Source organism: Procambarus clarkii, chromosome 16, assembly GCF_040958095.1.
Source record: "Procambarus clarkii isolate CNS0578487 chromosome 16, FALCON_Pclarkii_2.0, whole genome shotgun sequence".
Lineage (NCBI taxonomy): Eukaryota > Metazoa > Arthropoda > Malacostraca > Decapoda > Cambaridae > Procambarus > Procambarus clarkii.
This window is the reverse complement of record NC_091165.1, coordinates 33,222,585-33,244,997: the sequence shown is the minus strand read 5'-3', so window position 1 is coordinate 33,244,997 and position 22,413 is coordinate 33,222,585. Positions and strand designations below refer to the sequence as shown.

At 52.6% G+C, this 22,413-nt stretch overlaps 1 protein-coding gene across 1 annotated transcript in view; it reads right to left on the bottom strand.

Moving 5' to 3' along the window:
- The window catches only part of LOC123760112 (uncharacterized), a 183,142-nt gene that overhangs the window by 89,630 nt on the left and 71,099 nt on the right, over nt 1–22,413 (bottom strand). Inside the window, exon 4 of the mRNA XM_069325433.1 lies at nt 2,521–2,678. Within this exon, the coding sequence (XP_069181534.1) occupies nt 2,521–2,678 (158 nt within the window). The remainder of the gene's footprint in view (nt 1–2,520; nt 2,679–22,413) is intronic.

The window sequence follows — 22,413 nt, the reverse complement described above, 5'->3', positions numbered from 1 at the left end:
CCATGGAGAACCAGTACAAATGGAGCCGGAGCACAGAACCTTTAGGAATCTGAACCCTCCACAGCACATGACACATGGCTACAAACTCATGGAACTGTACTGTGAGCCCAACGAGGGAGGGAGACCAACGACCCTCGTCGGCTTGGTGAGTCGTGGTCACAAAGTCCCAGCTCAGTACTGAGACATCCATGTCTCGGTGTTCTATCAAGCGAGGGCGGAGAAAGGTACCAGGTAACGGAACCTTGAAAAGCCCAAAGAGGAAGCTGGTGTCCCCATAAATCAGCCTAGAGCTGGGGGATGAAGATGCTACCTGTGAGCTGCCTACCCTTGACTCCCCCCCAAATGAGTGAAGGAGTTAGGGTGAATGAGCTTATGTTAGTTTCAAGAGCTTTTGATTGTTAGTTTAGATAGTTGGGTGGAGTTCTTTCGGTGGTTCTCAAGGCTATGGTCTTTACTGAAGCCAGCAGTGGTTTGTTTTGACTCGCTGAATTTCAGGTTGCTTTCCCTGGTGGTAGCATAACTGCATAAATAAATGTCACTGCTCTCTGCTCCTCTGAGAGGGGGCCAGGTTCAGGTGCTGGTTCCCAGTAGGTCTATAGAACTCTGTGGCTGATATGGCCTAGTAACTGGTACCATATCACCAAATGATAGTTTCATGGAGCCACGAGGGGTCACAAGGGGCTTCTTCCCCAAGAAACCTCCTAAATGTGCACTGCAGGCAATATGATTACAACAACGACACCAAAGCCTTAACATTCAGACTGCTTCAGAACAGGACAGAACAGCCCAACCACAGCCCAGATGCAGAAAACAAGATAAGTGACCATGAATCTCAGCAGCCGAGGCAACAGAAGCAAAAAGCAACTGTACAAGGAGCTGTCTCATACCCGCAACTTGGGGGGTAATACTGGAACAAGCAGGCAAGGGTCCAGCAGTGCAAACAAGGCACAGCTCATGAAAACTTAAAAGACAAACCCCCACTTCACACCACTCAAGCATATGATTATGAAAAAACTGAGCCAAGCCCCATCAACAAGATAAATGGGTTGTCCATAAGCCAGGATATAACAGGAATCTCAGAATCACAACCTAAAGGCGGAAGCTCATGCGTCCTCAAAGGAGGCCGGGTTAAGCAAAGAAGCAAGGGCCTGATCCCTCAGGAGGAACTAAAAAATATCCGACCAGGCATCTAACATGGTTAGTATGCAAGATGACAGAAACCTCTTGAAGTATACATCCAAGGACCCCACCGAGGTATGGAAACACCTGGAGAGGAGCAACAGCAGCCAAGGAACTAAGCTCAAATATTGATGGAGTAGTGATCTCTGTAGAAAAATAGACACCCCTGACATACAGGAAACTGGTATGGTTACTTGGAAAGATACTACAAGGGAAATCACAAGATGCAAGGAAATGTAAACAACAGATATCTCTGACTGATATCTGTGTGGAAATTCTGGCAGTTGTACCTATCCATATCTCCACAGTAGGCAGACACAGCATAATACATGCATACATACTAACTGTATTGTACATCAACTCTGCTCAACAGGCCTGCCTCTTGTCATTCAACTGGTAATTACCTAAGTAATTACCTAAGTGTAATTACCTAAGTGTAGTTACAGGATGAGAGCTACGCTCGTGGTGTCCCGTCTTCCCAGCACTCTTTGTCATATAACGCTTTGTAACTACTGACGGTCTTGGCCTCCACCACCTTCTCACCTAACTTGTTCCAACCGTCTACCACTCTGTTTGCGAAAGTGAATTTTCTTATATTTCTTCGGCACCTGTGTTTAGCTAGTTTAAATCTATGACCTCTTGTTCTTAAAGTTCCAGGTCTCAGGAAATCTTCCCTATCAATTTTATCAATTCCTGTTACTATTTTGTATGTAGTGATCATATCACCTCTTTTTCTTCTGTCTTCTAGTTTTGGCATATTTAATGCCTCTAACTTCTCCTCGTAGCTCTTGCCCTTCAGTTCTGGGAGCCACTTAGTAGCGTGTCTTTGCACCTTTTCTCTGAACTGAATTTTCCCTGAAAAAACTGAATTGTGACCAATTCCAGTTGCACTACCTGGTGCAGGATCAACTCGAAAAGAGACCTCCATCAAGGAAGAACACAAACATTCCAGAGAAAATATGTCTGATGGTTAACAATCCTTGTTAGCAATCCCAAAGAATGTAACCTTGAAATGAAAGCCGAAGCAGACTAAGTTAGGAAGACAAACATAATAACAGTAACATATGATGGCAAATACATGTGGTCTATCTTGGTAGTGGAATGCTCTCTGATCCCCCTGTGGTCTCATTTTACAGTATGAAATCTATTGTGTCAGTGACATAAGTTGAGGAAGGCTGCAAAGGGCCTTGCCAAAATCAGGGTAAGGGTAAGTGATCATGTATGAGTTTTATATGTACCAGACATAAAAATAATAAGTCCAGGAGGATAGTGTGACTCAGCCATAGATGACGTTAATCACTTTAGTTCTCATCCATATAAAGCAACAAAATTATGTCTAACCTGTGTGCTTGCGCATATGTTTTCGTAGATACTCATTTTGCTTGAAAGTCTTTGCACAAAGTGAGCAACTGTACAAATGTTCTGGATGGGACTGGTGAGTCAGGAGATGTCTCAAGTGAACACTCAGCTGACGACTCTCTAAGCCACATTCATCACACCTGAAAAGTAAGTTTTCAAGTACAATACTCAAGCAGTAAAAAAAATATTATACAGTAAGGTGGCTGGAAGAACATATAAATAAAGCATTATGTGAGGGAATGGTGTCCTCTCAGCTACTCTTGAATCCTATGGCTGAGAAAATGGGTACAAAGGAGAAAACGGGTTTAAAACAGCGAAGCTGTTGAGACAGGACGTAATAGAACCTAGTACGTAATAGCTGTCTCCTGTTAGGTTAGTTCATAAACCAAATGGTTGTTATTGCTTTTGTATGGACTACCGGAAGGTAAACGAAATAACTAAGGGTGATGTGTATTTTTTACCCCAAATTCAGGAGATAATGGATCAATTTGGAGCAGCTCAGTACTTTTCCACTCTCGATGCAAAATCGGCATATTGGCCAATACCGGTTGATGAAAAAACCAGCATTGAATGTAATGAAACGCCATTTTCTGGGTGAGCCCCGGAGGCTCCCTGGAGCTTATCGGGCTAATGTATGTTATATTAGACCCCGGACATTAGCTAAGGAGTTCAGACCTACCAGGGACCAGCACCAGAACCTGGCCCCTTCAGAGAGGTTTCAGGGAGCAATAGCCCTGGAAAACCCCTTTAAGGGGTTTTCCATATCTGCCATCGACCGGGCTTTGCACCCAGAAAGGTAGGCATAACAAAACAAACCCCACATGGTAAAAAAAACCAGCGTTGAATGTAATGAAACGCCATTTTTCTGGGTGAGCCCCAGAGGCTCCCTGGAGCTTATCGGGCTAATGTATGTTATATTAGACCCCGGACATTAGCTAAGGAGTTCAGACCTACCAGGGACCAGCGCCAGAACCTGGCCCCTTCAGAGAGGTTTCAGGGAGCAATGGCCCTGGAAAACCCCCTTTGTGGTTGGGGTTTTCCTTATCTGCCATCGACCGGGGTTAGGCACCCAGAAAGGTAGGCATAACAAAACAAATCCCACATGGTAAAATATGAAAACCAAAAATCAAACAGAGAGGTAGAAACACCCTACAATCACAAGGAAACAAGCAAACGAGCAAACATCACACTTTACTGCCGCGCCAATCGTCCGCGCAGCCCTCCCCGCTCCGAGAGGGGGAGGGGGGAACCCCAGACCTACCGCGCCGGCTGCCAAGCTTCAGTTCGGAAGCTAAGCTTCAACCAACGCGAAAAAACTGCCGACCAGTGGGAGGGAGGGTTGCCAGGGAGAATCCGGGGATTACCCAGTAAATGGCGTTTCATTACATTCAAAGCTGGTCGGCTCCTAGGAGCTTCATACCCAACGAGAAGGAAAAGAAAGGGCCAACCCGGGAGGTGGCCGCCACAAACTCTGCAACGCAAAGCCGAGACAACAGGTTGCAACCTGAGACCCAAAGCAACAAGAACGCACAGGAGCAGACGAGCATAAAGAATGGGCGGCCAAGAACCTGTGCGACCCTCAAATCCCTGCGCTCGAAATGAGCCCTAGACGTCACCAACACAGCAGCAAAAGCTGCAAACGTCTGAACGGCACAAGCGCAAAGACAGACCGCAGGCTGGAAGAATGAAAAACTCTGCGGATGACCTGGGAGACCCGAGCCCTGAAAACAGGGAACAAGGGGAACCAGATCAACCACAGTGCATCTCCAGACACTGTACGCAGGTAACAGCAAAAAGCACAACCTGACAACACAGGACGCACCCCCGGCCAAACCAATCAAGCATCAATAACCCAAGAACCCTTCCGGAAAGCAGCCGTCTCGACCGTCGCCAGAAGGATGGAGAAAGGCTGCAAACGTACAAACCTACCACCAGTACCAAAGAGCAGAAACCCCAGCACCGGAAAAGCCGGAAGCTCCCCAACCCAACCCGCAGAGGCCCATGCACACAAAATATGGCCTATGAAAACCAAACTTGAACTGAAGGGGCTACCACAAACTGAGGAGAAGATAAGAAGGCACCCTGGTCAAGGACCAGGACGGCTCAGGCGACGCATGAGCAGGACGGAGGTGAAACAAAACACGAGAAAGCGTACGAAACGTCATACTGTCCCCAAGACGAAGCTTGCAAGTGGGACACCGTCAAAAAAAGCCACCTGAACACCACAGAGATGGTGATACCCGCGTCAAAATACCAGACGCGAAGAGCCAAGGAGAAGGTCGAACCAGTCACGTACAGGACCGATTCGACCTGCCGAAAGAGGAGGAGCCGCGGGAGAACGCCCCGGGTTCGAACACCTATCAAGCAGCGTCTGAAAATAAGGCTGGGCCGGCCACCAAGGAACCATAAGGACTGCTCTCAAGGGAATGGGCTGCAACCGAGCCAGAACCCGAAGCAACAGCTGGATCGGGAGAGGAGGAACAGGTACCCCCACCTCGACCAGTCCTGCCGAAAAGCATCCACCGTGAATGTCTCGCAGGTGGAAAAGGGCGCCACATAAAATGGACGACGCCTAGACCACGCCGACTCGAAGACGTCCACGGCCAGGAGTCCATACGTCCAACAGAGCCAACAAAACGAGTCGGCGACGACTGACCAATCCGCGAACAGAGGAAAGAACAGAGACAGCTGTCCAGCTGTCCGCCAGGACGCAGGACACACCCCGGACATGAACCTCACAGTTAGCCAAACCCCTGTGGTTCTGCATTGAACCGCCAGAGAACAGTCCGAACAGAGCTGAATGGTAGAGCACCGAATGACCCAAACCCCCCGAAGCGCAAACCAGACAGCCACGAACTCCCGAACCGTGCTGTGAGCCCGACGGACGGACAGAATCCACCAACCTCGGCCGACCTGGTGAGCATTGGTCACAAAGCCCCAGCCGAGAGATGACCTGTCCGTGTACACATCGAGCGAAGGCTCGGGAGGTGCAAAGGCACGGAACCACGAAAACCCCAAAGAGGAAGCTGGTGACGCAGCACCAACACAAGATCCCCGGAGGAACGAACCCAATGAATGCAAGAGGTGGAAGAGGAGTCTTTGAAGGAACCAAACAGACGCCGACGCCAAACCCAACTTCGCGGGCAGACCAGCACGTCGAAGTTCAGAATCCCACACAACTGCTCAAGCAACTGCTGAGCAACCCGGGACCCCCTCATGTACCGCCAAAGGCGGGCCCACAGCCGCAGTAACACTTCTGGAGGGAAAGACAATGAGTGGCCCAATAGCCCTAAACAAGGCCCAGGTCCGAACCCGGGACAGAAACAGATGGAATGGCCTCCAGATCACCAGAAAACCAAACCCGGCGATCTGGAAAGAACCACACCCCTGGCGAGCAGACAAGCGGACTGACTGGGAGCCCACACCAGCCAGTTGTCGAGGTAGGCCAGACACCGAATCTCAGACTCAGACAGGGCACTAAGATCCGGTAAAAATGCAAAAAAAAATTTACCAAGTGCCCATTACAAAGTAGGGAAGGCAACAAAAGCAGCAAGCCTGAAGCCCCACCACAAACTGTGCCAGTCCCAGAAAACTGGAGAGGAACGTGCCAACAAGTGACTTGGAGGTCCAGGGCCACCATCCAGGCACCCGGCCCCAACAGAAGCCGAACAGGAGACAACAGTCTTCCAAGGAGGGCATAGAATCCAGGGCGCAGACTGAAGAAGTCCAGAAGAACTGCAGATGGGAAAGGCCCATGACTGCAAGGAGCAGATGTGAACCCCAGAAGGATGGGGTGGATCAACCACGTCCAATGCACCCACTAAGATGACATGACGAAGCGCAGGGGAAGAAGCCCACCCCGCCAGTTCTGAACCCCCCAAAGGGGGAGAAGCCGTCTACCGACGGCACCAAAGGCCGGAAGACAACCAAAAGCGCCCACCAACAGCGGGACCATGTGAGAGTCAACAGAGCAAGCTGCTCCCCCAGCGCCCCGTCATCAGAAAAGGGAACAGAACCCCTTTCCGAAAGAAAAAGTACAAATACATATACACACTATGTATATACACAAACACACAAGATATGTTACACGTGTAGTAAGGAAGTAAGTAAGTAAGTAAGGAAGTAAGGCAGGGAAGTAAATGAAATAAGTAAGAAGTAAGTAAGTAAGGAAGTAAGGCAGGGAAGTAAATGAAATGTATGCCAAATTTTTAAAACTATACGAGGAAGGCACACAAACATTCATACCAAAACAGAGATGCAGGGCCAGGAAACAGGATTGGTTCGACAGAAATTGTGAGAGGGCAAGAGACCAAAAGACACAAAAATGGAATCAGTATAGGAAGAGGCCAAACCCCCAAACATACCAGCGATACAAAGATGCAAGAAACAACTATACAGCAGTAAGGAGAGAGGCAGAAAGAAATTTTGAAAAAGGGATAGCAGATAAATGTAAAACAGAACCGGGCCTATTCTACAAATTCATAAACAACAAATTGCAGGTAAAGGATAATATCCAGAGGTTGAAAATAGGAAACAGATTCACGGAAAATGAAAAGGAAATGTGTGAAACATTAAATGAAAAGTTCCAAAGTGTGTTTGTACAAAATGAAATCTTCAGAGAACCAGACACAATAAGAATTCCAGAGAACAACATAGAGCGGATAGAGGTGTCTAGAGATGAAGTGGAAAATATGCTAAAGGAGCTCGGGAAGAACAAAGCAGCTGGCCCAGATGGCGTTTCACCATGGGTTCGGAGAGAATGTGCATCTGAACTCAGCATTCCACTTCACCTGATCTTTCAGGCATCCCTGTGTACAGGAATCGTAGCAGACGTGTGGAAACAGGCTAACATAGTTCCAATCTACAAAAGTGGCAGCAGGGAAGACCCCCTCAATTATAGATCTGTATCATTGACAAGTGTAATAGTGAAAGTATTGGAAAAGCTAATCAAAACTAAATGGGTAGAACACCTGGAGAGAAATGATATAATATCAGACAGACAGTATGGTTTTCGATCTGGAAGATCCTGTGTATCGAATTTACTCAGTTTCTATGATCGAGCCACAGAGATATTACAGGAAAGAGATGGTTGGGTTGACTGCATCTATCTGGACCTAAAAAAGGCTTTCGACAGAGTTCCACATAAGAGGTTGTTCTGGAAACTGGAAAATATTGGAGGGGTGACAGGTAAGCTTCTATCATGGATGAAAAATTTTCTGACTGATAGAAAAATGAGGGCAGTAATCAGAGGCAATGTATCGGAATGGAGAAATGTCACAAGTGGAGTACCACAGGGTTCAGTTCTTGCACCAGTGATGTTTATTGTGTACATAAATGATCTATCAGTTGGTATACAGAATTATATGAACATGTTTGCTGATGATGCTAAGATAATAGGAAGGATAAGAAATTTAGATGATTGTCATGCCCTTCAAGAAGACCTGGACAAAATAAGTATATGGAGCACCACTTGGCAAATGGAATTTAATGTTAATAAATGTCATGTTATGGAATGTGGAATAGGAGAACATAGACCCCACACAACCTATATATTATGTGAGAAATCTTTAAAGAATTCTGATAAAGAAAGAGATCTAGGAGTGGTTCTAGATAGAAAACTATCACCTGAGGACCACATAAAGAATATTGTGCAAGGAGCCTATGCAATGCTTTCTAACTTCAGAATTGCATTTAAATACATGGATGGCGATATACTAAAGAAATTGTTCATGAATTTTGTTAGGCCAAAGCTAGAATATGCAGCTGTTGTGTGGTGCCCATATCTTAAGAAGCACATCAACAAACTGGAAAAGGTGCAAAGACATGCTACTAAGTGGCTCCCAGAACTGAAGGGCAAGAGCTACGAGGAGAGGTTAGAAGCATTAAATATGCCAAAACTAGAAGACAGAAGAAAAAGAGGTGATATGATCACTACGTACAAAATAGTAACAGGAATTTATAAAATCGACAGGGAAGACTTCCTGAAACCTGGAACTTCAAGAACAAGAGGTCATAGATTTAAACTAGCTAAACACAGATGCCGAAGAAATATAAGAAAATTCACCTTCGCAAATAGAGTGGTAGACGGTTGGAACAAGTTAAGTGAGAAGGTGGTGGAGGCCAAGACCGTCAGTAGTTTCAAAGCGTTATATGACAAAGAGTGCTGGGAAGACGGGACACCACGAGCGTAGCTCTCATCCTGTAACTACACTTAGGTAATTACTTAGGTAATTACGTGTGTATACACATGTACACACACACACACAGCATACACATGTACATGTGTACACACACACGTGTGAGTTTAGGAAGTGATGTGGTAGAGGCTGACTCCATATACAGTTTCAAGTGTAGATATGATAGAGCCCAATAGGCTCAGAAATCTGTACACCTGTTGATAAACGGTTGAGAGGCGGGACCAAAGAGGCAGAGCTCAACCCCCGCAAACACAACTAGGTGAGTACAACTAGGTGAGTACATACATTGCAAAAGAAAAGTACCAGTCGCCGACCAGTGGGCAGAGAGCACCACGCTAGCCAGGCAAAGAAGGCACAAAACTGCATCAAAAAGCCCACCTCGACAGCAAAACCTCAAAGTCCCAGCATGACCACAACATGTGCCAAGACCCAAAAAGATCAGTCTGCAGGCCAGGAAGACCCCGGAACCCCAGAAGGCAGAACCGGGTTACGAGGAAACAAAGCCCCCTGAACCCACAAAAGGGGGCCCAAGAGGAAGAAACCTCCGGAACAAAACCAAAGAACCCAAAGGAACCCAGAATCGAACCAGGGGGGAGCCCAAACCACCACATTTGCCGGCGGAGAACCAGAAAGGCAAAGCACAGCCCCCAGACAGAACCCCCTGGGAAAACGGTCATAACAGACTGAAAACCGAAGGACAAGGTGTAGGAGCAAGCATACCAGCCAGGGGACACTGAGTCCGAACCCAAAGGCCCAGACCCAAAACAGACAAAATGGAAAACCGGGTGTAAAATCAACACCCAAACGTTCCCAGAGGAACAGGCAACGGGCAGAAAACACCAGAAAAGCAAAGAAACGACAACAGTAGAATAAAAACCCCTGAAAAAAGGTGGAAACTCACCCGAGAAGCTCGCTCGCACACCCAGTCGCATGTAAACAAACCGCAACGCCGCCCTGGTGGCCATGCTGGGAAATCGGCAGACGAAAGTGGCCGCCAGCAGGGGCTGTGACTGACGCTAAATACACAAAAACACGCCAGCAAAAGTGGGAAGCAAGCAGACTGGATGGGCGAAAAACGCCGCCCAACAGCAGGAAACCCAGGCAGGGGCAAATCGCCTCAGAACTGCTACCAGGCATCCCCCACAGCCCCGGGAACCTTCAACAGAGGCCCCGGGGCAGAGCCGTCCTCCAAGCCCTCCGCCCTTAAAGAAAAGGAAGAGTCCATGGGAAAGGAAGAAAGAAAGGGCCGCTGGTAAGACCCAGAAGCTTTGGCAGAAGGAACAGGCTAGAAAACCTCCGTCCCCAACCCGAACGGGGCAGCCCCCGAAAACCGCCAGAGTCTCTGCCCTAACTAAACCCCGCCCCAACCCCGAAACCCGCAGACGGTCCAGAGCGAACAGGGGGCGAACAGCACCTAATCAAAACGGGGCGGCCTCGGGGCATCCGAGTGCGAAACAACCTAGCATGTTGCAGCAATCTAACCTAGCTTGCAACACTGATGCCGCCTGTACTCTGAACAGTAATAACATCAGGAGAGTACTGGAGAACAAGCAGAGAATCTCTCTCGCAAGACTCCAGGGTCATGGTGTCAGTGACCCAACAGGCAGCATGACGGAGGTAAAAAGTGGTGACTGTCACACGGAGACAAGGGCACAGCAACCAACGATCCCGTACAAGACGGGTTGGGACCCGGAAGACACATTCAATGGCCCATCGAGCCCCGACAGGGGTTTCCAGGGCCCGTAGGAGTAACAACTACGGGAAGCCCGGGCAAGGTGTTGCTAACCTGTTAAACACCCAAAAATAACAAGGGGGTAGAGGACAACACTGAAAACCCCTGCAACGTGTACAATCACAGGGGCCTAGCAGATGGCCGCCAAACACTACCAGTGAAACGATAGCCACACTAGGCAGACCCCCACCAGGCAAATGAAAATAAAAACAAAAGAAAAACCCCACAAAAGTACACCGTCTCCAGAGGCAACAGGAATTGGCCGTCGCTTAGGTGGCAGGTCGTGCAACCAACCCGTCCTCTTAAAAATAACGTCACTTTTGGCTCGTATGCGCGCTATGGCCAAATTTGGACGTAATTTGAAATAAAATTGACTCACAAAAGTGACGTTCTGTTCCATTTTCTATTTGAGTCGTCTGGCATACGCGCAGAGGTTAGGAAAGGACACTTTAAATTAACGTTTTTCATAACGTTTTGAAACTTTATGAGAATTTCCTGCCCACCTAACCTATCAGAGGACTCTTAACTTACTGTTGTTGAAAAAAAAATCCCAAATTTATTTTCATTCTTTTCATTTTCAAATTACAGTACGTCCAAATTCGGCCATACGGGCAAATAGCCAAAAGCGAAGTTCTTTTTAAGAGGACAGGTTGGTGCAACACCTTGTTGCCCTAACCAGCACAATACCAGTCCCTTCCCAGGGCTAAACAAGGGCCCCAAGCCCCAGCTGGCCCCAAGGGCAAGGCAAATGCCGAGCAGCAAGAACCTCTACGGGAATGGTTCCCGAACACTCCAGGAAAGATAACCCTGTCACGCAAGGGCAGTACTCACAGGGCGCTTAGGGAAGGAAGCCCCTAAGCGCATGCAGCCCCAGCACTGATGAGGTACTATTGGCCACCGCACAACACAACACACGGAAGTGAACACCACACAAGGCAAACACCGCCTAGGAAACCGAGGCCAGAGAAGCGTCTATCCCGGTTGACATTAGCTTACGAACTGATGCTAGGCAGCCGGCGCAGTAGGTCCGGGGTTTCCCCCTCCCCCTCTCGAGGCGGGGAGGGCTGCGCAGACGATCGGTGCGGTAGTAAAGTGTGATGTTTGCTTGTTTGCTTGTTTCCTTGGAATTGTAGGGAGTTTCTACCTCTCTGTTCGGTTTTTTGTTTTAGTTTTTTACCATGTGGGGTTTGTTTTGTTATGCCTACCTTTCTGGGCACAAACCCCGGTCGATGGCAGATAAGGAAAACCCCAACCACAAGGGGTTTTCCAGGGCCATTGCTCCCTGAAACCTCTCTGAAGGGGCCAGGTTCTGGCGCTGGTCCCTGGTAGGTCTGAACTCCTTAGCTAATGTCCGGGTCTAATATAACATACATTAGCCCGATAAGCTCTCAGAAAACTTGAGAATTTGAAGAACTATACAATCAAGGAAGCCATCTATAACTGGGCCAAGGTGTGAAGTGAAGTAAAGGAATCGACTTTTAAGAATTCCTGGAAAAAACTCCTCACGTCTACGGTCAGCAATGAGGAGGATGAAGAAATGGATTTTCAAGGATTTACAGATGAAATCGATAGAATCTTCAGAAATGCTGGCAAAAACTTAGAAAGACAGGATGTGGTTGATTGGCTTGAAAAAGATGCCAATGACTTAGGATATGGTGTGATGAGTGAAGACGAGATTCTCCAGTCTATGACTGGTGAGGTCGACAAAGATGAGGAGGATGAAGAAGGCAGTGAAGTACCAACACCAATGACCACGAAATACAGTTTACTCATGACTTATGTTGACGGATTAATAAATTTTTCATCCAATTGTGCTCATCAAGAAGTTGGAAACATGTATCAGTATCTGAGGCGAACCAAAGAGCTGATCATACAACAGGCCAATGATCACAGAAGGCAGGCTAAACTTGATTATTATATGGTACAAAAATCAAGCCAAGCTCTGAACCATGCGCGTCAAGGCACTGAACCATAAAAAACTCTAGGAGGAAGCCGGCGACGCAGCAGCTGACACAAGGCCCCTGGAGGTCAAACCCATCGATTGGAAGAGAGGCAGAAGGGGCATCCACGAAGGAACCAGAATAGACGCCAAAGCCAAATCTGACCCAGCGGGTAAACCAACACGGTGAAGTTCAGACTCTCACACAACTGCTCGAGCAACTGTCGAGTGACCCGGGAACCCCCAGAAACAGCTGAAAGTGGGACCACAGCCACAGCAATGCCTCCGGAGGGAGAGACATGAAAGTGGTCCGAGAATCCCAAACAAGACCCAGCCAGGTCCGAACCTGGGATGGAACCAAATGGGACTTCCTCCAGTTTACCAGGAACCCGAACCCAGCGAACTGGGAAAGAACCACACCACTGGCAGGCAGACAAGCAGACCAGCTGGGAGCCCACACCAGCCAATCGTCAAGGAAGGCCAGAACCTGAACCCCTAGCAGACACAGACGGGTCACCACCACCCAGGTAAGATACAGTATTCACTCGATTTAACGGCCTATATGGGGCTGTACCCTGGTCGTCATTTCCGGAGCTCCGGTATTTCCGAAGTTAAGTGTCGGTAATTTTATCAAGTAACGTTCAGGTAAGATATATTTTATACAGACAGCCACTGGGTCCACCACTCTAGTACCTTCTACCCTGTGATGTCACAGATTCACGGCACATTGTTTTGATTTGTCATGAGGCTGGAGTATTCATTCCGTGACTTTGTTGGACATATCTGCACAATCAAGGAACATCCGTGCACCATGTTGGCTCCAAATGCACTCATTGTGTCAGTGATGGCTGACTGGTGGGTGGATGGGCAGGAAGGCAGGGATGGAGAGGCTGAAATGTAGGCAGGCAGGCAGGGAGAGGCTGGGAGATAGGCAGGGAGGGAGAGGCAAGGAGGAAGGCAGAGCTTGGGAGTGAGGCAGGCAGATGCTGGGTGGTAGGCAGGGAGGGGCAGGCAAGGAGGGAGGGAGGCAGGCAGGCAAGAGGCAGGCAGGCAGGCAGAGCTGAGTGGTAGGCATGGAGGGAGGGAGGGAGGCAGGCAGGCAGAGCTTGGGAGGGAGGCAGGCAGATGCTGGGTGGTAGGCAGGGAGGGGCAGGCAAGGAGGGAGGGAGGCAGGCAGAGCTTGGGAGGGAGGCAGGCAGGCAAGAGGCAGGCAGGCAAGAGGCAGGCAGGCAAGAGGCAGGCAGGCAGGCAAGAGGCAGGCAGGCAAGAGGCAGGCAGGCAAGAGGCAGGCAGGCAGGCAAGAGGCAGGCAGGCAGGCAGAGGCTGAGTGGTAGGCATGGAGGGAGGGAGGCAGGCAGGCAAAGCTTGGGAGGGAGGCAGGCAGGCAGAGCTTGGGAGGGAGGCAGGCAGGCAGGCAGAGGCAGGGAGGGAGGCAGGCAGGTAGAGGCAGGGAGGGAGGGAGGCAGACAGGCAGAGGCTGAGTGGTAGGCATGGAGGGAGGGAGGGAGGCAGGCAGGCAGAGCCTGAGTGGTAGGCATGGAGGGAGGGAGGGAGGCAGGCAGGCAGGCAGAGGCTGAGTGGTAGGCATGGAGGGAGGCAGGCAGAGCCTGAGTGGTAGGCATGGAGGGAGGGAGGGAGGGAGGCAGGCAGAGGCTGAGTGGTAAGCATGGAGGGAGGGAGGAAGGCAGGCAGGCAGAGCCTGAGTGGTAGGCATGGAGGGAGGGAGGAAGGCAGGCAGGCAGGCAGAGCCTGAGTGGTAGGCATGGGAGGGAGGGAGGCAGGCAGGCAGGTAGAGCCTGAGTGGTAGGCATGGGAGGGAGGGAGGGAGGCAGGCAGGCAGGCAGAGCCTGAGTGGTAGGCATGGGAGGGAGGGAGGCAGGCAGGCAGGCAGAGGCTGGGTGGTTGGCAGGGAGGGAGTGGATGGAGATGGATGGTAGGATGGAGATGGATGGAGGGATAGATTGATGGAGGGAGGGAGAGAGGGATGGAGCTATGGTTGTTGGGGTGAAGCAGAGAGAGCGTGTGTATGGGAAGTTTGGGGGGGGCGGGGTGTCGGTGGTGGGGGAAGGAACCGGCTCGCAACCAGATGTTTGGATGGAAGGAAGGAAGGAAGGAGGGAGGGAGGGATGAAGGGGAGGGAGGGATGGAGGGGAGGGAGGGATGGAGAGGTGGAGGGAGGGAGGAAGGAGAGGAGGGGAGGGAAGGAGCGAGGGAGGAAGAGATGGAGGGAGGGAGTGAAGGAGGGAGGAAGGGATGGAGGGGAGTGATGGAGGGAAGGAGGGAGGGAAGGATGGTTGGATGGAGGGAGGGAGCTGAGAAGGAAAGATGGAAGGAAGGAGGGAGGGAGGGAGGAAGAGATGGAGGGAGGGAGAGATGGAGGAAGGGAAAGAGGGACGAAGGGATGGAGGAGAGGGATGGCGGGAAGGAGGGAGGGAGGGAGAAAAGGAGGGGAGGGAAGGAGGGAGGGGGGAGGGAGAGATGGAGGAAGGGAAGGAGGGACGAAGGGATGGCGGGAAGGAGGGAGGGAGGGAGGGAGGGAGGGAGGAAAGGAGGGAGGAAAGGAGGGAGGGAGGAAAGGAGGGAGGGAGGAAAGGAGGGAAGGAGGGAGGGGAGGAGGGAGGGATGGAGGAAGGGAGAGAGGGAGGGAGGGAAGGAAGGAAGGAGGGAGGGAAGGAGGGAGGGAAGGAGGGAGGGAGGGAGGGAGGGAGGGAGGGAGGGAGGGATGGAGGGATCTTATCTTGAGGTTATCTTGAGATGATTTCGGGGCTTTTTTTTTTAGTGTCCCCGCGGCCCGGTTCTAGTCCAGACCTCCACCCCCAGGAAGCAGCCCGTGACAGCTGACTAACACCCAGGTACCTATTTTACTGCTAGGTAACAGGGGCATAGGGTGAAAGAAACTCTGCCCATTGTTTCTCGCCGGCGCCCGGGATCGAACCCGGGACCGCAGGATCACAGTCCAGCGAGCTGTCCGCTCGGCCGACCAGCTCCCTCGGGATGGTTCGATGGAGGGAGGAAAGAAGAGAGGGAAGGAGGGATGGAGCAGTGGATGTTGAGGTGAATGCAGAGACAGCATGTGTATGGGAAGTATTGGGGGGGGGGGGAGGCGGGGGGGGGGGGGGGTGGGGGGGGAAGGGAAGAGATAAGCCTAAACTCTTAACCCAGTTAACCAGATGTTTCTTAATTAATTTCTGGATGTACATCATACATATTTTTGCTTACAGATTTTGTTTAGTAATAATATTAGGATAATAAAAAGTTATAAAATACTTGTTTCATGAATGCTTTATTAGATGGAGATTCTCCAGGCTGTCTCTGGCTGGCTGGCAAGTCTACTGAAGCCATTTCCCAGAAGGGTCTTGGGAGGGGGGGGGGGGAAGCAGAAAGTGAGGGTGTGGGGGGAGAGGTTCAGTGAGGGTGAGGGAGGGGATGAAAGGGGTAGGCTGCCTTCCTTGCCATGCGAGGAACCCTCTGATGCCAAGACAAACCCAATATCGACCTTCGGTAATATCGACCGCCAGACTGTTATATGAGGCTCTAAATACAGGTCTCCCAAACCAGTCGTTATTATCGGCAGATCAGTGTAAAAGAGGCCGTTAAATTGAGTGGATACTGTACGTGTATATGCGAGGTACCAGATTCAAGCCAAATGGAAGGCCATGAAAGTGGTAAGCCTAACGCCCCACCACGAAACCTAACCAGTTCCTTAACCCCGGATGAATGGAAACGTGCCAATACGCGTCCCTGAGGTCCAGGGACAGCATTCAGGCACCCGCCTCCAAAAGAAGCCAGACCTGAGACAGAGTAGTCATCCGAAAGGAGGGGCAAGGAATCCAGGGGTTCAGACAGGACAAGTACAGAATGAACCTCAAATCTGCACAGTCCCGTTTCGGCACTGAAAAACAGGAGGGAAATCCACCTGAAGGACAGGATCATTTCGACCACGCCCACACACACCCACTCCGAGATGACCTGACGGAGCACAGGGTAAAGAAGCTTGCCTCATCATTCCCAAACCCCCGAAAGAGGAGGAACCAGCCAATGCCACCACAGTTGGCGTAGGGTGGTTCTTTATCTTTATTATCTTGTCTTTATTAACCTCACAATGAAGAGGTTAATAAAGAACTAGAAAAGTATAATGAAGAAATAAAAGAGACGTGTGCACAAATTGTAAAAGAGAAAGAGACGATTAAGGAAGTGTGTTTGGAAGTCAAAACCAGACATGATAAACAAGAAGCAGATCTTAGGCAAGCAGTTAGGAAAGAACTGGTTACCAACAGTAAACTGGTACAAAACACTGCAGATAGAAATAAGTCATAATAAATTTTGAATGTTTAGAGAAGGAAATTTAATCTAGGGTGGACCGAGCAGCAGAAGAGATAAAAAAAATATGGAAAAAAACCAGCGTTGAATGTAATGAAACGCCATTTTCTGGGTGAGTCCCGGAGGCTCCCCGGAGCTATCCCAGGCTGATATGCTAATGTCAGACTTTGGCATCAGTCATGTGTATGGAGTTCTTAGGCCTACCGGGGACCACGGCCAGAACCGGGCCCCCTCAGAGAGGCAAGGGGAGCAATGGCCTATAGAAGCCCCCGTGTAGTTGGAAGCATTCTATGTCTGCCATCGACCGGAACAGGCACCCAGAAAGGTAAGCGCCCCAAAACAAACCCCTATCCTGGTTAAAATTGCTACCTAATACCGAACTAGTGGATAGAACTCCCCAACCGAAAACAAGCAAATTAGTGTGACGTCACACACTGCCGCGCCGCTGTCTGCGCAGCTCCCCCCTCCCCGGGAGGGGGAAGGGGGAGCCCCAGACCCCCCGCGCCGGCTACCCACACCTCAGTTCTTGAGGCTGGATGTCAAAAACGCGAAAAACCGCCGACCGGAGGGAGGGAGGGATGCCGGGGAGCCTCCGGGACTCACCCAGAAAATGGCGTTTCATTACATTCAACGCTGGTTTTCTGGGGGGAGCCCCGTCGGCTCCCCGGAGCTAACTACCCACAGACAGAAAAAGAGGGACTTACCCGGGAGGCGGTCGTCGCTCACCCCTCAACTCGAAGCCGAGACAACTGGCTGCAACCGCCGACCCAAAGCAACACAGGCCCGACGAGGGCCAGGGACATTCACAAGGTAACGAGCAGCCAGGACCCTGTTCGACCGCCAAAATCCCCGCGCCCGAATATCAGACCAAGACATATTCCCAAAGACGGCAGCAAGAGCCGCGAACTTACGAACGTCATGGGCACGGGGATAGACCGCAGGCTGGCTAGACCTAATAACCCTGCGGACGACCTGAGAGACCCGAACCTGCGAACAGGGAAGAAGGGAAACCGGATCAACCCACAGCGCGTCCCCGGACACAGAAGCTGTGGCGCGCAAATAACGGCGAAGCGCCGCAACCGGACACAAAACATGATGCACCCCCGGCCTGACCAACCAAGCATCAACCACCCATGGACCCCTCCGGAACGCAGCAGTCTCATTCTTCGCCAGAAAAGAAGGAGACGGCTGCAAACGAACAAAACTATCACCACAACCAAAAGAGCAGAAACCCCTGCGCCGGAGGAGAGCATGAAGCTCCCCTACCCGACCCCCAGAGGCCAAAGCCAACAAGAAAAGTGCCTTGGAAAAACAATCCTGGACCGAAGGGGCCACAACGAAACGAGGAGATGAAAGGAAAGCGAGCACTCTGTCCAAAGACCAGGACGGCTCAGGCGACGCATGAGCAGGCCGGAGGTGAAACAATGCACGAGACAGCTTGCGAAACGGCGCAGACGTAACATCGATACCGAAAGCAAGCTGAAGCGGCTCCGCCAGCGCCGCACGATACGAAGCGACAGTGTTAGGCATAAGATGACGGTCCTGAAACAACCACGAGAGGAAGGACAAGACCACCCGAACAGACAAGGAGCTAACACGACGAAGACGCAAAAAGAAACGGAAGGACCGCCAGGAAACTTCATACTGCCGCCGAGAAGAAGCCCTCAGGTGGGACACCAACAAGGAGGCCACCTGATCACCATAGAGATGATGATAGACTCGAGTCAAAAAAACCATACGCGAAGACTCGAGGAGAAGATCGAACCAGCTACGTGACGTACCGGCCCGATCTGCTGAAAGAGGCGGAGCCGCGGGAAAACCCTCGGGTTCGGACACCGAGCAACCAGCGCCTGAAACCAAGGCTGGGCCGGCCACCAAGGGGCCAGAAGGACAACTCTCCCCCGGTAAGTCTCTAAGCGAGTCAGGACCTGGAGCAACAGCCGAACCGGGGGAAAGAGGTACAGGAACCCCCACCTCGACCAGTCGAGCCGAAAGGCATCGACCCCAACGGCCTCGCAATCGGGGAAGGGCGCCGCATAAACGGGAAGACGCCGCGACCACGCCGACGCGAAGAGGTCCACCTCGTGGCGCCCGAACGTCTGGCAAAGCCAACGGAAGGACTCGTCGTCGACCGTCCACTCCGTGGAGAGGGGAACGAAGCGAGACAGGGCGTCGGCCAAGACGTTGGACACGCCCCGTACGTGAACCGCCAGGAGAGCCAAACCCCGAGAACTCAGCAGACGAGTCACCCGAAGCGACCAACCCCAAAGAGACAAGGACCGCATCGAACCCCCGCGGTTCAGGCAATGAACCACCGGAGAGCAGTCCGAATGGAGCCGAATCGTCGATCCGCGGGCCACCCGAATCCTCCCCAGAGCAAACCACACTGCCGCGAACTCCCGCACCGTACTGTGAGCTCGACGGAAGGACGGATCCCAACGCCCCTGGCCGGCCTGGTGAGCACTGGTCACAAAACCCCAGCCGAGAGACGACGCATCCGTGTACACATCGAGCGAGGGCTCGGGTAGGCGCCAAGGCACTGAACCCCGAAAAACCCGAAGAGGAAGCCGGTGACGCAGCAACCGACGCAAGTCCCCCGGGGGTCGAACTCTGCGATCGCGAGAGAGGCGGAAGGGGGAACCCCGAAGGAACCAGAACAGCCGTCGAAGCCAAACCCGACCCAGCGGGTAGACCACCATCGCGAAGTTCAGGCTCCCGCACAGCCCCTCGAGCAACCGCCGGGTGACCCGAGGGCCCTCCAGAAACAGACGAAGGCGGGACCGCAGCCGCAGGAGAGACTCCGGAGGGAGAGACAAGGAGGTGGTCCAAGAGTCCCACACGAGACCCAGCCAAGTCCGAACCTGAGAGGGAACCAGATGGGACTTCCTCCAGTTCACCAAGAACCCGAACCCGGCGAGCTGGGAAAGAACCAAATCCCTGGCTAGCAAGCAAGCTGACTGGCTGGGAGCCCAAACCAGCCAGTCGTCGAGGTAGGCCAACACCCGAACACCTAGGAGACGCAAACGAGCCACCACAACCCGTGTAAGGCGTGTGAACACGCGAGGTGCCAGGTTCAACCCGAACGGGAGACAACGAAAGCGGTAACTCAGACGCCCCACTACAAAACCGAGCCAGTCCCTGAACCGCGGATGAATCGGGACATGCCAATAAGCGTCCCGGAGGTCCAGGGACACCATCCAAGCACCCGGCTCCAAGAGGAGCCGAACCTGAGACAGCGTAGTCATCCGAAAGGAGGGGCAATGAACCCAGGGGTTCAGACGGGACAAGTCCAGAATGAACCGCAGGTCCGCGCAGTCCCGTTTCGGAACCGGAAACAGACGGGAAACCCATCTGAGGGACGACGTCGTTTCGACGACGCCCAAGCGTACCCACTCCAAGACGACTCGACAGAGCGCAGGGGAAGAAGCCTGCCCCGCCAGCCCCGACCCCCCAAAGGGGGGAGGGGCCACCCAACGCCACCGCAAGCCGCGAGACACGACCCGAAAGGCCCACGAATCGTGGGACCAGGCGCGGGCGAACAGCGCAAGCCGCCCCCCCATCGCCCCGTCAAAGGGGCAAACCGCGAAAGGGCCGGCGACCCTTACGAGACCCAGAACCCCGCACAGCGCGAACACCGCGCTGACCAGACGAGGGAGGGTCCGCAGGAGGAGCCAACCCCAAACCTGACACCAGAGGCCTACCACGACGAGAGGAACCCCGAGCCCTGGCACGACCTTTCCGGGAAGACCCACCCCGGGACCCCCGGAAAACCAACAAGTCCGACATCGGACGACAAGCCGCCGACGCAGCCTGAATAAACTGCGCCACGGCCGACTCCCCAAACAGGAGAGGACAAAAAGGTGAAGAACGCCTAAGAGCCAGAGCCCAAGCAGATTCCACGGAGGAACCCAGCACCGCCTGCCGACACGCGAGACGGGAAGCATAGAACAGGGAAACCGCATCCCGCAAAATCGGCGTGAACAGCTTCAACAAGGCAGCCGACGAACGCGCAGCCGAGGACAAGGTGCCGGACCCCGGGACGGACCCAAGCGTCCCCACATCCTCCACGAGCCAATCCGAAGACAGCTCCAGGAGGGAAAAGAACCGCAAGGCCGAACACAAAAGGCCCCGAGCGCGCAAGTCCTCCGCCACGAGCGCCGCCGAAAGGGAGGGAACCTGCACATGGAGCTGAATAACGCCCATATCGCGGGGAAGGGCAGGGGCAAACAAGCACTCATTCAGGTACTCAAGTTCACCCCCCAGGAAAACCTGAAGCACCGTGGAAGCTTCCCGCCACTCCAGCGTGCGGGAACGACAGAAGGAATGCCAGGAATCCAGACCAAACAAGGGGCAGTCTGCTAGCCAGGACGACTCCGGAACCTCGTAACGGAGCCAGAAAGGGAACGAAGTCCCAAACCTGAAAGTGGACGGATCCATTTCCGAGGCATAATCCGGGTCACGCAGGAGGTAAGCTGCAAAGGCCGCTCGCACCACACCAGGTTGGATGCGATAAGCCGAAAACCTCCGGAAGGACGGAACCGACGTACCCGGGGGAACACGGAACCGTACCCGGGGAGGGGCCGACACCAAATCCAACTCGTACGCAGAGGGGGGGAAAGAAAACCCCACTCCTTGTAACAATAAGCCCCGCTCAGTGGGAAGAAAAACCCAGGCGGGGTCCAGCGGGGCCCAAGGCCCCCAAGTCAGCCCCTCCCCAGCCTCGAGGTCTGTCACCACAGGACCCGAGGCCGAGTCCTCTCCCCAAGCCCCGACCCCACAAGACAAGGACGGAGCAGCCGGAAAAGCTGGAGGAAGGGGGGCCCACTGGTCAGACCCTGAAGCTTCGGCCGGGAGACAAGACTCGAATGCCTCTGCCGCCCCCCCGGAAGGGGCAACCCCCGAAGCTGCCCGAGTCTCGAGATCAAGTAACCCCTGCTCCGACCCCGAAACCCTCAGACGCTTCGGGGCCGGAAGCAGGGGCGGGGGACCAGAACGAACAGAAGGGGAAGGACGAGGAGGTGCGGACTGAACCAGGATCGAAGCGACCCCCACCCCCAAGTCCGGGTCTCGAAAAGCAAAGCGGGGCAGCCCCGGGGCATCCGGGGAAGCAACCAACCGAGCGCGTTGCAACAGACGAAACCTAGACTGCAACGCACGTGCCGCCTGTACCCGAATAGAATCAGAGGATTGGGTAAATTGAGTCACAAGCAAGCAGCAACACTCACAGGACTCAGGGTCGAAAGTATCACCGACCCAACAGGCAGCGTGGCAGAGGCAAAAACAATGAGGGTCACCCTGAGACAAGGGGACCGAGCAACCCTCAAACTCGCACACAGCGAGTGGGGACTCCGGGGTCACATCCATCGGACCCACGCGCCCCCTAGGGGATTCCCAGGGTCCTGAGCGTTTACTTTAAGAGGACTCGCGCTCAGGTAGTCCCAGGCAGGGTGCTGCAAACCGGCGCCCAAAACTACCAAGCAAACTTCTAAAGCTGAACCCCAGGGACGTGTACACTCACGGGGACCTAGCAGGGGGCGCCACCGAGGAGAACAGTGGAAGGGCAAAAACAAACTGAATAAAATGACAGAACCCCCCACCAGGCAAAAACAAAAAGAAAAACAAAACCCCGCAAGAGGACAGCGAACCCCAAGGAACAGAGCCGGCCGCGATGTCGGGAAATACAAGCT